Source organism: Telmatherina bonti (assembly GCF_933228915.1).
Source record: "Telmatherina bonti genome assembly, chromosome: 14".
Taxonomy (NCBI): domain Eukaryota; kingdom Metazoa; phylum Chordata; class Actinopteri; order Atheriniformes; family Telmatherinidae; genus Telmatherina; species Telmatherina bonti.
The window spans coordinates 23780994-23795014 of record NC_136612.1 but is presented as its reverse complement, the minus strand read 5'-3'; the positions used below and the strand labels follow the sequence as shown (position 1 = coordinate 23795014).

Below are 14021 nucleotides of genomic sequence, written 5' to 3'. Positions count from 1 at the left end.
CGAGCCCGATAAGGATGATTCGACGTTGAACTAAACAGATTTTTTTTTTCCTCCCCCCCAACAGCAGCCCAGCGCACTTGGTCTAAACGTGACAAACGCGATGTGAAACAGCTACACCGAGACTCAGACGTGTTGAATATTAAAACGAAAGTCAGATTGGGTGCACACCTGTAGGACCCTCTTATGTCATATGGGGTTACCTGGTCATTTCTGGCTCGTTTTTTTTGATCAGTTTTTATTTGCATATTTTATAAAAGTATGAATGTAATGGAAGGACAACTGTCTTTGTACTGATTTATGGCACTGTTACATTTGGACTGGCGTTTGTTGTTTTCTGCTTAAATGCAAATGTTTCGCAAATTTCCTGCAGGTTTGTTAGGAAATATTTTATTATGGGATCCACAGCCGGAAGTGTAGTAATTCACTCCCTGAGCTTGACGATGGATGTGAATTAATACAGAAGCGCCACAGACATCCAACAGACCCGTAGTCACCACCAGCCGGTACCCAAAGGCAGCAACAAGACGCAACTCTCCTTTAATTTGTATCTTTACATTTTTGTCCATTGTTTATTAACTGGAAAAAACCATTTGAATGTTTTTTGTTTATTTTGTCTTTTCTTTTCAGTTTTTGCTCTTTTTTTTCCATCAACCACATTTCCATAAAAGGATGAATAACCAATACATAAGGAAGTGCCCTGCTGGAGAGCTTTTACGCATCGCAAATCGTGAACAAATTCCAGTGTTTGCGAACATTTAGAGGGTTGCTGCGCTGTGGACTGTGAGTTACAATGAAATACGGACCTGTGGTTCTTACGGCTGGGTTTACTGGGTTGCTCAGCTTCAGCCTCCTCGCAGTGGCAATTGGGACTGATTACTGGTGCATAATCGATGTAAATAAACCCAACTACACCGGTCCGGATGACCTGAGTTCACATTCTGGATTGTGGAGAATTTATGAAGGTTAGACAGTTTATTTCCTCTCTCTGCATGAGGGTCTGTATTGATGAGTTACTGACTATGTTCATGTATATCATATGTTGTGTGAGCTGTTATTTTGCACCATTTGATACACAACTTTAGCTCCACTTCACTGCACATATAATTATCCACCATCAGAGTTCATTATCCTTAATGAACTTTTTTGCTGTGTATGCGTTTCAGAAAGTGAATGAAGAGGCCACAACATTTTATAGATTTTTTCACTGATCTCTCCTCTGGTGGCGCAGCTTTATTGTGATAATTATCAGCAGTCCACAGCAGCTACTGATTAGATCCTCTTGCTTGCAGTTGGCGTGGATAAACTGTTTGCAGTGAATTTCAGATTGATACTGAGGCACAGTGGAGATACATTGCTTCTATTTCATTTAAATAAATTATTTTTCAATTAAAGTGTGTGAAAATTACAATGAACAAACACACTGCAAATATATTTGTGAGCTATTGTGAGTGTGTGTGTGTTTGTAGTAACCTTGGTTCATTTATTCAAATGAAATCTGCTCTTTGCATCTCTGTCAGTTTCTGCAGAGGATGTTCAGGGGGCGGCAAGGCACTTTTTCATGATATTTTGATAGATCTGCAATGTATCCTGCTTGGTCTGCACAGCTTGAGGTCTCAGATGTGTTCCAGTTGTTACTCATGGCACCCACAGTTCACACAGTAATTGCTAGGTAATTACACCACATGGAGCTTTCACCACCCTTCAATTGATGGGTCAATGCAGCAAGACAAATCCTTGATGGAAAACATGCAGACAGGCTGGAATATGTTAAACATAGAATTTGCTTTCATACATGTGAAACAGAAATTAGTTGCTTTTGAATACATTCATTTTTTCCCCCAGATTTTCTAACACTAAAGCCATTAATGTTCAGTATCTAAGAGCAATGTTGCAGCTCTGTCACACGTTCTGTCATATATAACCTTTTCCTTCGACATTTTCAGGAGAAAATCGGATTTCAGTCATCCCTTTCACAGCAAATATGTCCAGCCTGTCAGTGGGTGAAAGATATCTACTTAGTAAGTGGTTTTAGTTTTTTAGTTGAAAAAACAAGATTTAAATGCATTCAGAGACTTTCAAACAGGGAAGAGAAAAACAAACAAGAAGCCTACTCATATTCTGTAAAGGCTTGTATATTTTATATATGCATGGTGCATGCTTAGGTCTTAGATTACATCAGTATCCATAGAGGTTTTAAGAACAGTTACTGTGCACAACTTTGAAGATACTTTCAAGATACAGAAATAAATAATGTGCTAAAGCTGCAACTATCTCTACCATGTGTGCAAGTTGATTATATTCTTTGTATGAAACTCAGGAGCTCCCCAGATGTAGGAATCAATTAGGGAAATCCCAGCTGCTTTTTCCAAATAATCACACTCAGCAGTATTGTGATATACAGCTTTTTTGCTGTTCAGATCCTCTAATAAAATAACACACTGAATCTTCAGCTGGGAATTTGCATGCTTGCAGGTTTGCACAGGGTGGTGGTCATCATGCTGCCCTTAAGCCTGGTTCTACTGGTGTTGGGCTGGATCTTTGGAATCGTCAGCTCTTTGGCTTGCAGTCCCAAGCTGCTGGCTGCAACAGCATCCTACTTTCTCCTCTGCAGTAAGTCCCCACACATCTGCTACTGTTTTTCTGAGCTTGTAGCTGTACTGTGTGCTTTGCGTGCAGCTGGTGAACCTTGTGTGTGTGTTTGTGTGTGTGTGTGTGTGTGTGTGTCAGTGTAAACAACATCACACTTACTTACATTTATGTTTGAGATTAAACCTTAAAAATTCAATCTCGCTTGTTTTCACTCACACCTGAGCCACTTCCAATTAAAAGCATTTCTAATATGTAATCTCAGCCTTTGTGAACATGAGCAGTACACTTGGGCTGGCTTGTGGCCAATAAGAAACAATGATATAGTGATGTAAAGTATTATGTCTTTCTGTCAGGAGATTGCTGTTATATGGCAATTGTTAGGCTTTCTGTGTGTAATAATCTTCCTCAGACTGTTAGTGAAGCGGGACAGATGAAAAATTCATTATGAAAATAAATGAAGTATTTAAGGCACTCGCAACGTTGTCACTAATTTATTTCATTTGTGAGATTTCCGTAATACGTGTCAAACAGCATGGCTGACTCGAGACAAGATGCAATTATCAAAGCTCTGTCAGAGGTGTTTATCCTTCTCTCACATATGTTAACTCACATGCTTAGATAGTGCTGCAGTCATGTGTAAAAATACACTCTTTTTATATTATACGGTTTTACATATCAGGCATAATGCAAAATTATTTAGTCCTTACCAGATCTTAAAATGAGTTAAAGGCAGTGTGTATGTAAGTATACCAATACTGCTGCCATAGTAATTAAAGGGGTAAGTGGCAGCTTGCTGCTAATCTGATGGACTTGATTAGTTAATCATCTGCAAGTGTAAGCAGAAGTCTTAGCATTTTGCTGGTGTGGAACATCCAGGTGTGTGTGTCGACGCAGTGCCAAGACGGAAATAAATCAGCAAAGATGAGAGTCAATTGTTGCCGCACATCTGTCTGGGAAGGGCTGTAAAATGATTTCCAAACAGTAGGGGCTCATTCTGCAGTTAGAAAAGTAATTCACTGAAAAAGAAAAAAACATTAACGGCCATTGTCAGTCTTATCTGAGTGGACATCCCTACTAGTTCAAACCAAGATCGCACCATGCCTGTGCAGTACTCAGAAAAACTGTAGGGGGGAAATAAAACAAAACAGAATAAAGTTCTGCAGGCCTCAATAATCATGTTAAATGTTAAATAGTCACAATAGTATAATTAGAAAAAGGGTAAGAAGGGTATCTGGGAGAAAACCTCTCTTCTTTCAACAGATTGTAGGGACCATGGTTAAGGTCTGAAGTGCTGCATTTAACCAAATCTCAAGACTGTCCTCCATTCCACCGTAATGCACAGCACCACATTTCTGAAAAACAAACAGCATGTTAGCACAAATTCAGTTACCAACTGTCGGGCACGCTGATGGAGGGATAATGACCTGGGTTTGTTTTGGCCACAGAAACTGGACAGCTTGCAGATACTCTGTCAACTCCTCTGTAAACCAAAATATTTAAGGGCTTATTATCATTGACTGTGTCCACTTTATACAAACCCTGCCTCTTTCCATTGATAGCACGGTTTGTGAGTATTAGCGCTAATGCAAATTCAAACTCTGGTGATGACGGAGGAAGCGACCTCTGGTCCGTAACAAAACTAATGGTGTTGGTTTGCTTAGAAGTGAAACCTGGTGTGGTTTGCTCACAGTGTGAAGGCAAACAGACCTCCAGTGAACCAAAGACAGGGAGTGACGTAAGATGCCTAGAACAACATGTTGGTTATGTTTTGCCGCCTCGACTGCTCATACTGAACAGACTCTGGAGAGAAATGCATTCAGTTTCAATACCAATGTAAAAACAGCAAACCAAAGACTGGTTAAATTTAGTTTGATCTGTTCCCTGAGATGAACAAGATGTTTTTTGGTCCTGACTGGTCATTGAACTGTACTTTCTTCTTCTTTCATGTTTGTCGGTGCTCATATTTAAAACATTGCCTCCTAGTGAGCAGATGTTGTAACTGTTGTAAAGTTGTCCAAGTGGTTTGGGCTGCTAGAGTAATGCATTAATTTAATCATTTTTCATTAATGTAATCATTTTTCAGAATTCAATGCCCAATCAAACAAAGTCAAAATTTCAACAATACTCCCAAACATACCAGTAAATCTACAGCAGAAACGCTGGTAGAGAAAAGAATAAGTGTGATGTAATGGCTCAGGTTTGGTTAATAATTTAAGCCAATTAGTTCTTTCAGAAACTTATAGACTGTGCATGTATTAATGTCTGTGGATCTCAATGAGCTGAAACAGGAATGGGACAAAAGTTCCCCATAATGATGTGAGAGACTGATAGCATCATACAGAATATGATTACTGAAAGTCATTACTGCTAAATGAGGCTCTTCAAGCTGTTGAAGCTTGTTCATCGAATGCAGCATTTATATTAAGACCAAAGAATGAACATAATGATTTATTTATTTATTTCCCTGATTGATAAAAGTTGAGCATTTGAAGAGGTTCTGCTTTCTTTTTCACAAGACTGCATGGTTATGACAGGGACTTATCAAGACTAAGTATATTGTTTTCTCAGGACTTATCTGGTGAATTTGCATAAATGAATTAGATCTGCAAGCTTATTCCAGATGATCCTGGCAGTTATTTTAGACACAATACTACCAAACTTTCTCAGCATGGATAATGACATAATTGACACTATTGATGGCAGAGCGTTGACTGATTGCTGATCGCTGTGAAGTGCCACTGAACTGCACAATAGCTTCACATTGATTGAAGACTCCAGATTTCCAAATTTAACAATTCCTGAGCTCTAGACTGTATCATCCTGTGCAGCTGAAATAATACATTTTACATTTACATTTTTAGATGACATCCCAATTAGAGGCAAGTCATGAACTAACACTGTTTCAAGACTTAATTGGGACATCATGGCCATGCCCTTGAAATAACTTGCGTACTCTGTTGATGTTTAGTGAAATATAAAGGGAGTGTTCCACAGAACAGGAGCCCAATTAAAAAATGAGCACTGAACGGCAGTGTTTTCTGAACAGAACAGAAAGGACTCTGGATCTATTTGTTCCTTAAATGGCAGCGTAAGAGCATGCTTTCATCAGCATTGCTGTAACAGAAAGGTTTCTTTTTTTATCCCCCAGGTAAGGTTTCAGCTGTGAACAATCATAATATATACACTACTGAACAAAGCTCATTCGATTGCATCTGAACTGCAAGTGAATGAATTTGAATCTCCATTTGAATGAGACTGGATAAATGCCCGAATGTTTTACAGAAATAGAAGGTCTTATTTTATATTTCCCCATCTCTGCTGACTCGCCCAACTCCCTCTTTATGTCAAGCAGAGGCAACAGCTAATTTTATGCTTTGCTTCAAATTTTCAGCACATATTTCAGCATCAAATGATCTGCAACCACTGAGCCCCACCACTTTCAATGTGTATGGATGATGGATTTTATTGTTTTTCTCTACTTTTATCCATCTTATTTAATGCATAAGCATAAGTTTATTTGATATCAAAGATTTGGGGGTTTATGCATAAATGTGTGTGATACAGCTATTACAATTCACATCATGGCTTGTTATGCTGATGAATCCATGTTTTTATGTTTTACACTTTAGGTTTGTGAATATGAGTTTTAGTAGAGATGTCTTTTCTCATATTGAACATTCCGAATCAATTCTTTGACTATGTAACTCAAGGTTATTCCACAAACATCTTTTCAAGCTGTTCAACTATTGGTATTTTAAATGGTGTTGCTTTTTGATGTTGCTTTTATGTGCCGTCGGTATGGTAATCATCTTCAATTGGCAACTGACTATGACAGAGCTTGCATTTATCTGTACGACTATACTTTGCAACAGAACAGCTGTAATTTTACACATTTTTGGCAAAGTAACAGTTATCTTTTTTTCTTCTTTCTTACTTTCCGGCGTGTATAAAATTCAGTGTTGTGATTTTTGAATATCCTGTAATTAAAATGAAAGTTAATTGCAGCGGAAGATTGTGAAGTGAAGTGGTTTTTATTTCTGCTGTGCAGCTCTAAAGGTCAGTTTGAATTGCATGTTTAATGGCTCAATGTTTTAGGTGTTTTGATGCTGGCATTTAATTATGTTACTCTTGCTGGGCAACCTCTGAGGTAATTGTTAAGGAAGACATTTTTTTCTGCCTGATGGTGAAAAATAGACATAAAAAAGAAAAAGTAACTCAAAATGCATTAGAAGCTTTACACAACCGGCTCCTCACATGGAGTTTATTAATAAAATTTAGAGGCACCTTGCTGGGAAAATTTGCACGACTGAGAAATAGTTAAATTGAAAAGACTGCTTTAGTGTTCCAACACTGGTAGTGGTGGGGCCGTCACATAGTGATCATTGTTGCTTCACAGCAAGAAGAGTCTTGCATAGTGTGTTTGGGCGTTAGCAGCCAAAACAAACCATTTATGCTTATCTGAGGTTGGGTAGTGGAGGCAGGAGGTTTCAGGAGGGAAACCACAATACCCCTCTTTCCAGAAGCACTCCTAGTGAGGGATCCTGATGCATTCTCAGGCCTGAAGGGATCAAGGGATACTATAATACCAGCAGTAATCTATTAATCAGCAGTAATCTGCAGGATATCACTTAATGGAAAGACACTTTAAATACCCTAATGTCACATATAATCTAGAAAGACAGCATACATGATTCCTATTTGTTGTTTAGCTCTGTTAGTCCAAATCTGTCTATTTGACTTTAATGTGTGAAAAGATATTTTTTTAATAAATAAATGAATAAATGAGCAGAGGAATAATCATTTTCATTTCATACAGTTGCAGCATAGGCAGTTTAGATCAGCGATCCCCAAAGACCGGTATCCTGCAGGTCTTACAAGTGTCCAGGCTGTAACACGCCTTATTCAAATCAATGTGTATTTAGCAGACATCTGCAGAGCTTGTCTGAGTCTGAGTCAGAGTCAGGTGTGTTCCAGCTGGAAAACCTGCAGGACACTGGTCCTTGAGGATCAGATCCCTGGTTTAGATCATCACTGATGTTATGATATGAAAGAAGAGCAAAGTATTATGTTGAAACCTCATTCATTCATTCATTCATTCATTCATTCATTCATTCATTCATTCATTCATTCATTTTCTGCATCAATTTGATTTTCTCTTCTTTCTCTTTTTTTCTTCTTTATGCACTTTTTCATTATTTCAGTTTATTTACTTTCTGTTGATTTTATTTTGTGTAATTGACTTTTAATTCTGCCAGTTTGCAGAAAATGAAATGAAAGATCTTTCAACAAAAATCTAATTTGGAAAGAAATTATGATCAAAATTATGTGACAAAGCGATTTCACCAGCCACATTTCTTATCAAGATGTTGATTTTTCCAACCCATGGGTGCTTAAGAGTCATTATTTCAATTTGTTATGATTATTGCTACTCAAAGCCATCCCGATTCAGATAACTGCTGAACAGGGCAAAGTAATCATGCTGTTTTTTCAGACTAAATTCTGCAACTTACAAGACTTTTTACTCCTACAAAACAAACAGAATAGTGTGTTCATTGCTGCATTATCATGCTGTATCAGTCACCACAGCCATCTGCACAAGCTCACCTGCTGTCTTTCCAACTCATATATGCGTCCCGGTGATTAAAGACTGAATAAATGATCCATGATCCATACAGACATAAATGGTAAAACACATATATTCAATACTTATGACTTAGACCAAATCCATCTTCAAACCAGTTGTTCATTTATCATGGCTGTGACATTATCTCACTGACAGAATCTGGTGCGCAGAGAGAGATATGGGCCAGAACTCTCAAAACATCTCACTGAGGTGGAGTCAGTTGCGCTCTACCATATTTGGAGCAAATTTAAAAGACTGCAATCAAATACACATTATTGCTGCAGGCTCAAATAGGAGTGAATCTATACAAGAAACTTTTCCTTTCCATTTTACAATGCTCATAGAGGTGTTGTTTACGTTGCAGACATTTAACTTACATTTTAACTCTATATATACCCAGAGACCCCCGTCAATTCTGACCGTCACTTCTGGGTAGGGAGGCCATCTTTATTTTATGTTTTTCAATTGCTATTGTTGTAGGTTTTGTATTTATCTTGACCAAGACTCCCTTGAAAAAACTACATACATCATGTTATTTTGTTTGTTTGTTTTTTTGTTTTTTGGCTTATTTTCTTTTGGCATACAAATAAAGCCAGTCCCAGATAAGAACATTGTTGAACGATTAACAGGTTATGAGCATGAAACTGAGAAATAAATAGTAATTTGACTGTGTGTGATGGATAGGCTCATTATCTGCTTAAATACACTCCAGTCCATCTAAAGCAGGAACAGGAAGCTGTGTGTGATGAATCCTGATAATTACGATGTGGGATTATGCAACTCCCAAATGTCTTTGTTGAGAATTAATCCTAATCTTTCAAGAAGAATCAGTGTTACAGGTATCAAAGGGCATGTTAAAATTAGAATTTTAAATAATCCTTGTGTTTCTGCATGTCAACAGGTGTTTTCACTTTAAGTGGTGTCAGCGTCTACATCAGATACTCTGATAAGGCCATGGAGGAGTTCCAGCAAAGTGTGCCCCCTGAGGTTCTCGTCTTCGTGCATGTATCATTTGGCTGGTCTTTTGCCACGGCTTGGCTCTCCTACAGCCTGGAGGTGGCAACTGGCCTACTGCTCCTGCTGGCAGCCAGAATAACTCAAATAAAAGGACGTTATGACTCTGGTATGGCCTTCGCCATGTTATAATGAGACTAAAAACATGCATTTTAGATTTGTTTTAATTGCCGTCATTGTTTATTCGTTGTTGTTAAATCGCATCGAAGAGGTTCAGTAGGTCAAGTGCCAAGACAACTGAATGAAATGCAAGCAGGCTTTATGTAACTACAAGCAGACACACAGGGAAGCTGATTAAATTATGTTGTTGAACATTTGTTTCTTCATTTTTTGCCCATTGTGATGCCTGCTGCCTTTCATCTTGGCTGCATTATTTTCTGTCCATTGTTCTTTGTCCAACATAATGCTATCCAAGCGGTCACACAATCCTGAAAATTAAGCAAATTATTCACAAGATAATTATTGCACAGCATTCATTTTTTTCTGTGTTGGAAATATTGTTTAGATATAACTAAAAATTGATCTTTATTTTTTTTTCTCTGCCCTGAAATATCAACACATAGTAAGCAATTAAGTTACAAGTTTATTCCCTTCTTTATGTGTGCAGGCCCTGTGTCTTTAAGAAAACCTTGTTTAAATACGGCTTGCATGTTGCACTGTATATTATTATAGTGAAAACATTGCTGATTCTGCTAAAGGAAACTACCACATAACATATCAGACCAGAAGTGTCCAGCATATGACCCGGGAGGCCTGCAGGAAGAATTTGCTAAATGTAAAAATGACATGAAAGACATTTGCTGTAATGTTTATCATAAATTTTTATATGTGAGTTTTCTCTTCTTTCAATTTTTTACATTTAAATCTGAAAGACGCAGCAGCATAACTTGTTCTATCCTTTATATCTTTATTAATAGATCTGATTTCAGTTTGTGTGATGAGGTGAGTCAGTTCAGGTGGTCAGGATCACCACACAGAAGTGCAAATCTACATGTGTGTAAGTTTCAAATATCTCATAGCTTCTGACAAGTTGCTCTACACAAAATGTCTAGTACTGTGTTTTTCACTTGCAGGCACCTGAGATTAAATGTTGTGTGATTCTATAGATCCATTGTGATGTATAAGCTGTAATACATGTGCAAATGACTAAATGAGACAAAATATTGTTGAACATTCACTTATTTTTCTAAAAAAAAAAAAGACATATTGTTTCTCATTTTTCCCATAAATAATAGCTAATTATACATAAACATCTTGGTAATATACTAGTATTACTATTACTAGTAGAAAAATGGGGGAAACTTTGTAGTTTCCATGAATAGATTAGTTTGCTGTTAATTTACTGGTCCAGCCCATTTGAAATCAAATTGCACTGTATGTGGCCCCTGAGCGAAAATGACTTCAGCACACCTGTATTATACCATCGCTCAAAGTGGAAAGTGATAGTTCGTATTACCTTCTAATACAGCAGCTGCTACCTTTCTCCTATATGCTCTGGAGAAAGCACAGCTTTGAAAGCTCTCTATCAACGCAGAAGTAAAGACAAAGTTAAGTATTTGACTTTTAGAGCTTTTAGAGAATGTTATTTTAAATGTCTTGATTACAGATTTCTGTGCTTAAGCTGCCAGTAGAAATACTCATTCTGTAAACAGGATGGAAGATATAGAACATGTACCTCTGGAGATGCTGCAATTTATAATATTCAGTATGCATATATGCATGTTTACTGTCTGCTTTACTGTTGATGACTTGGTGTGTAAACTAGTGATGACAGAGCTTCTCTCAGAATATTACACTGAAACTACACTGCTGTTAACATACAACATACAATGTTTACTGTAATATTTATTGTCTTGTTTTCCTGTTTTTCGTTGCAAAAGTTTCATACCTGAACAGCTTAATGTTTACATGGTGCATACAGCAAAAAAAAAGCTTCAAAAATCACTCCTGTTGAGGAGGAAAAACTGTACTCTGATCCAATTTGTCAAATAAACTTTAAGTTTTGAGGCAATAACATTGTAGGAAGCATCTTGTTTATATGTTTACCCATGCACTATGTACTTTTTGTATTTTGTTAACAATACATATCTCTGGCTAACATTATTATAGTAACAGAATTCTGAATGCTGGGAGTGAAGACCTTATAGTGAGACCGTCAGAAGAATTTAAAAATCTGATCAATATGTTTTAACACTGCTGGATTCAGACTGATTTTCTGTTCCTGCATCTGTTGGTACTGCTGTTTCTGCTGCAGCCAATTTCAATCACTCAGTGAGTATGTTTACATGTTATTAGAAAAATAGCTAATGATAACAATTATTCAATTTTCTATACTGCTCAGTTCAGTTCCAGAAACTAGAGCCAATCCCTGCAATTAGCAGGCAAGAGGCAGGGTAAACCCTCTACAGGTTGCCATTCAATCCTATAGAAACCACATTGGAAATGTGGTTGAATATTTTATGAGAACTTTCAATGTTGCAATAGCAAGTGAGCAATTCCCTTTCTAAACATAAAACACTCTTCCAATATCATTTTTAGCACATTATATGAGGAAAAAAAATGTTTATGTCTATGTCTAAAATCCAGTGTACTATAAAAAAAAATGCTGAGATCATTTACAAAAATCTTAATATTAGCATCTTAAAGGGCTTCTGCACAATGCACCGAAGATTTTAACTTGTAGGCAAAAATTTGTGAAGATATTTAAGCTAATGGTTTTATGAATGGAATTTTTATAGCCAAGATGTTAATCTGTGATTAACACACTTTAAAACATTACTCACAACTGTCTTGGGAAAAAAAAGAAAAAAAGTCTCAAGATGACAAAGATGGACCCTGAAGTATTAAAATGTGCACTTTGCTGACAGGTGATTTGCAACATGATTTAAGGTGTTGCGTCTAGTTAATCAAAGCTCAAACCGTGAAACATTGTGTCCACTCAGCTGTTTGTGTGGCTGTGGCTGGCCTAGTCATCCAGTTTCATATGGTACAGAGAGGGGAAAGGCGATAAAAGAAGGATTAAACTGCAGTGGTTCTGTCTCGCAGCCCTTTTTTATATATCAACCCTGCTGAAATCCCATTAAAGTTTTATGGAACATAATAATTCAATCCGCTCTGGCAGACATTGGTGCTGAGCCATTACTCTTTGGATTGTGCCTTTGCCCTTGACAGAGTGCTGTAATTTGGACCCAAGGAACCTCTGGGCTCCTTTTAAGAATTTATTTAGGTTTCTCACAAGTGCTTTCCTAGATAACAGTTTCTTCTTTAGCATGCTGTGGCTAAAATTCTCAAATTAGTTGCCAATTAGCACATTTAGAAATGTTTCAAGCATTATCTGTGATAGCCTTGAGATGTCTTTGGGAATTTAGTCTTTATCAGTGTAATAAACATTTGCTCAACCCATTAAACCAAGGTTAAATTAGGCTTTTAGTTTGGTTCTGATTACTGAACCATATTCTGTAAGAATCATAAGGGCTCAGTCAACTGAAATTCTCTGGTTATTGTCAGAAGATATGTTTGAGTTTCCAGTGGTGCATGTCATAGTCATTGACAGAGCTCGTAAAGTTAATCAACCTTTCTAAGTTCATATTTCTACAGTCTTACAATTTACAAGGTAAAAACCATGAACATGCTGGTTGAAGGCAATAAATATAAACTATAAGGGTGTGTATAGATTTTCTATGCTGCTAGTCATGGCACCTGCTTCTCTCAGTAGTCAGTCATCATAGACAAGGCAAGACAAAGCATTTCAAATGAAAGTGAACAGAATACATAAGTACCTGAGAGCAATAATCCTTCTAACTGAATGTAAGACAAATTAACACACTGAGACAGATTTTGCATCTGTAAAGAGCCATGTTGCCATATTGCCCTTGAGTGAAATCCTTTTCAAAACCAGCACAATGAAAAAACTCCTGTGGAGGAGCTAAAATGAATTCTTATATCATGCTGATGTTAGGAGGACAGAGCCCGACAAATTTCAATCAACAAACTTGACTACTTTGTTATCACGCAGGTTGTAAAAACAATGTACTGTGACTTTGCATGATTAATGACGCTCAGAGCTGAAAATGCAAGAAAAACTTGTAACAGAAGAAGAAAAGCAAAAAGCAGTGTCCAGTTAAAGATTTGGCAGAATTGCAAAACAGTGGGAACAAAGTGGAGACCTGAATGCAGAGAGGAGGGTAGAACACTTGCTGTTGTATGAGTCTTAGAGATATACTTGTGTAAGTAACAAACCACATGTTCCTAGCATTCTTTTGGAACATAGGCATCTTGTGCTGACACGAGGTAAGAGCTGCGATATACTTGCAATGTATGCAAATGTCCACGGCAACACTCTGCTACATCTCTACTACAAGCAACTGAAGCAATACATTCACTACTGGAAGTCACCACTAGGGGGAAGTACATAGGAGTAGGTGCATACAAGACACATTACCTCGCATCAACGCGAGTGGCCTACATGCCAAACAAATGCTAGGAACACCTGGCAGCCATGATACAGTATGTATGGACCCATTGCTAACAGCAAGTATTTCCCAGGTCAATGAGTCACAGGGCTTGAGTTGCTGTGACTTGACCGCTAGAGGCACTTGTGCAAACAAGAACATCAACACAAGATCAGGGGTTAACTTGACGGTGGATAGTTTTGAAGAGTACCTCTTGGACCTCATTTGCAACAACCAGGATCTTTAGAATTTTCCCCCTTAATTGCACAGTGACAAAAACCTTTGCCTTAAAGTAAACAACAGACATAAAAGTTTGTTTTTTTTTTAACTGTTGGGGAGCTGGT

The 14021-nt window shown here is 37.5% G+C and overlaps 1 protein-coding gene across 1 annotated transcript; it reads left to right on the top strand.

The window, feature by feature from the left end:
• Window positions 1-790: 790 nt before the first annotated feature.
• LOC306765973 (transmembrane protein 235) lies at window positions 791-9358 on the top strand (the record flags this gene model as incomplete). The annotated part of the gene is made up of 4 exons (XM_079253524.1): window positions 791-962; window positions 1944-2018; window positions 2473-2610; window positions 9114-9358. 4 exons carry the CDS (start codon window positions 791-793, stop codon window positions 9356-9358), a joined length of 630 nt encoding a protein of 209 aa, XP_079109650.1.
• Between the last annotated feature and the right edge of the window lie 4663 nt (window positions 9359-14021).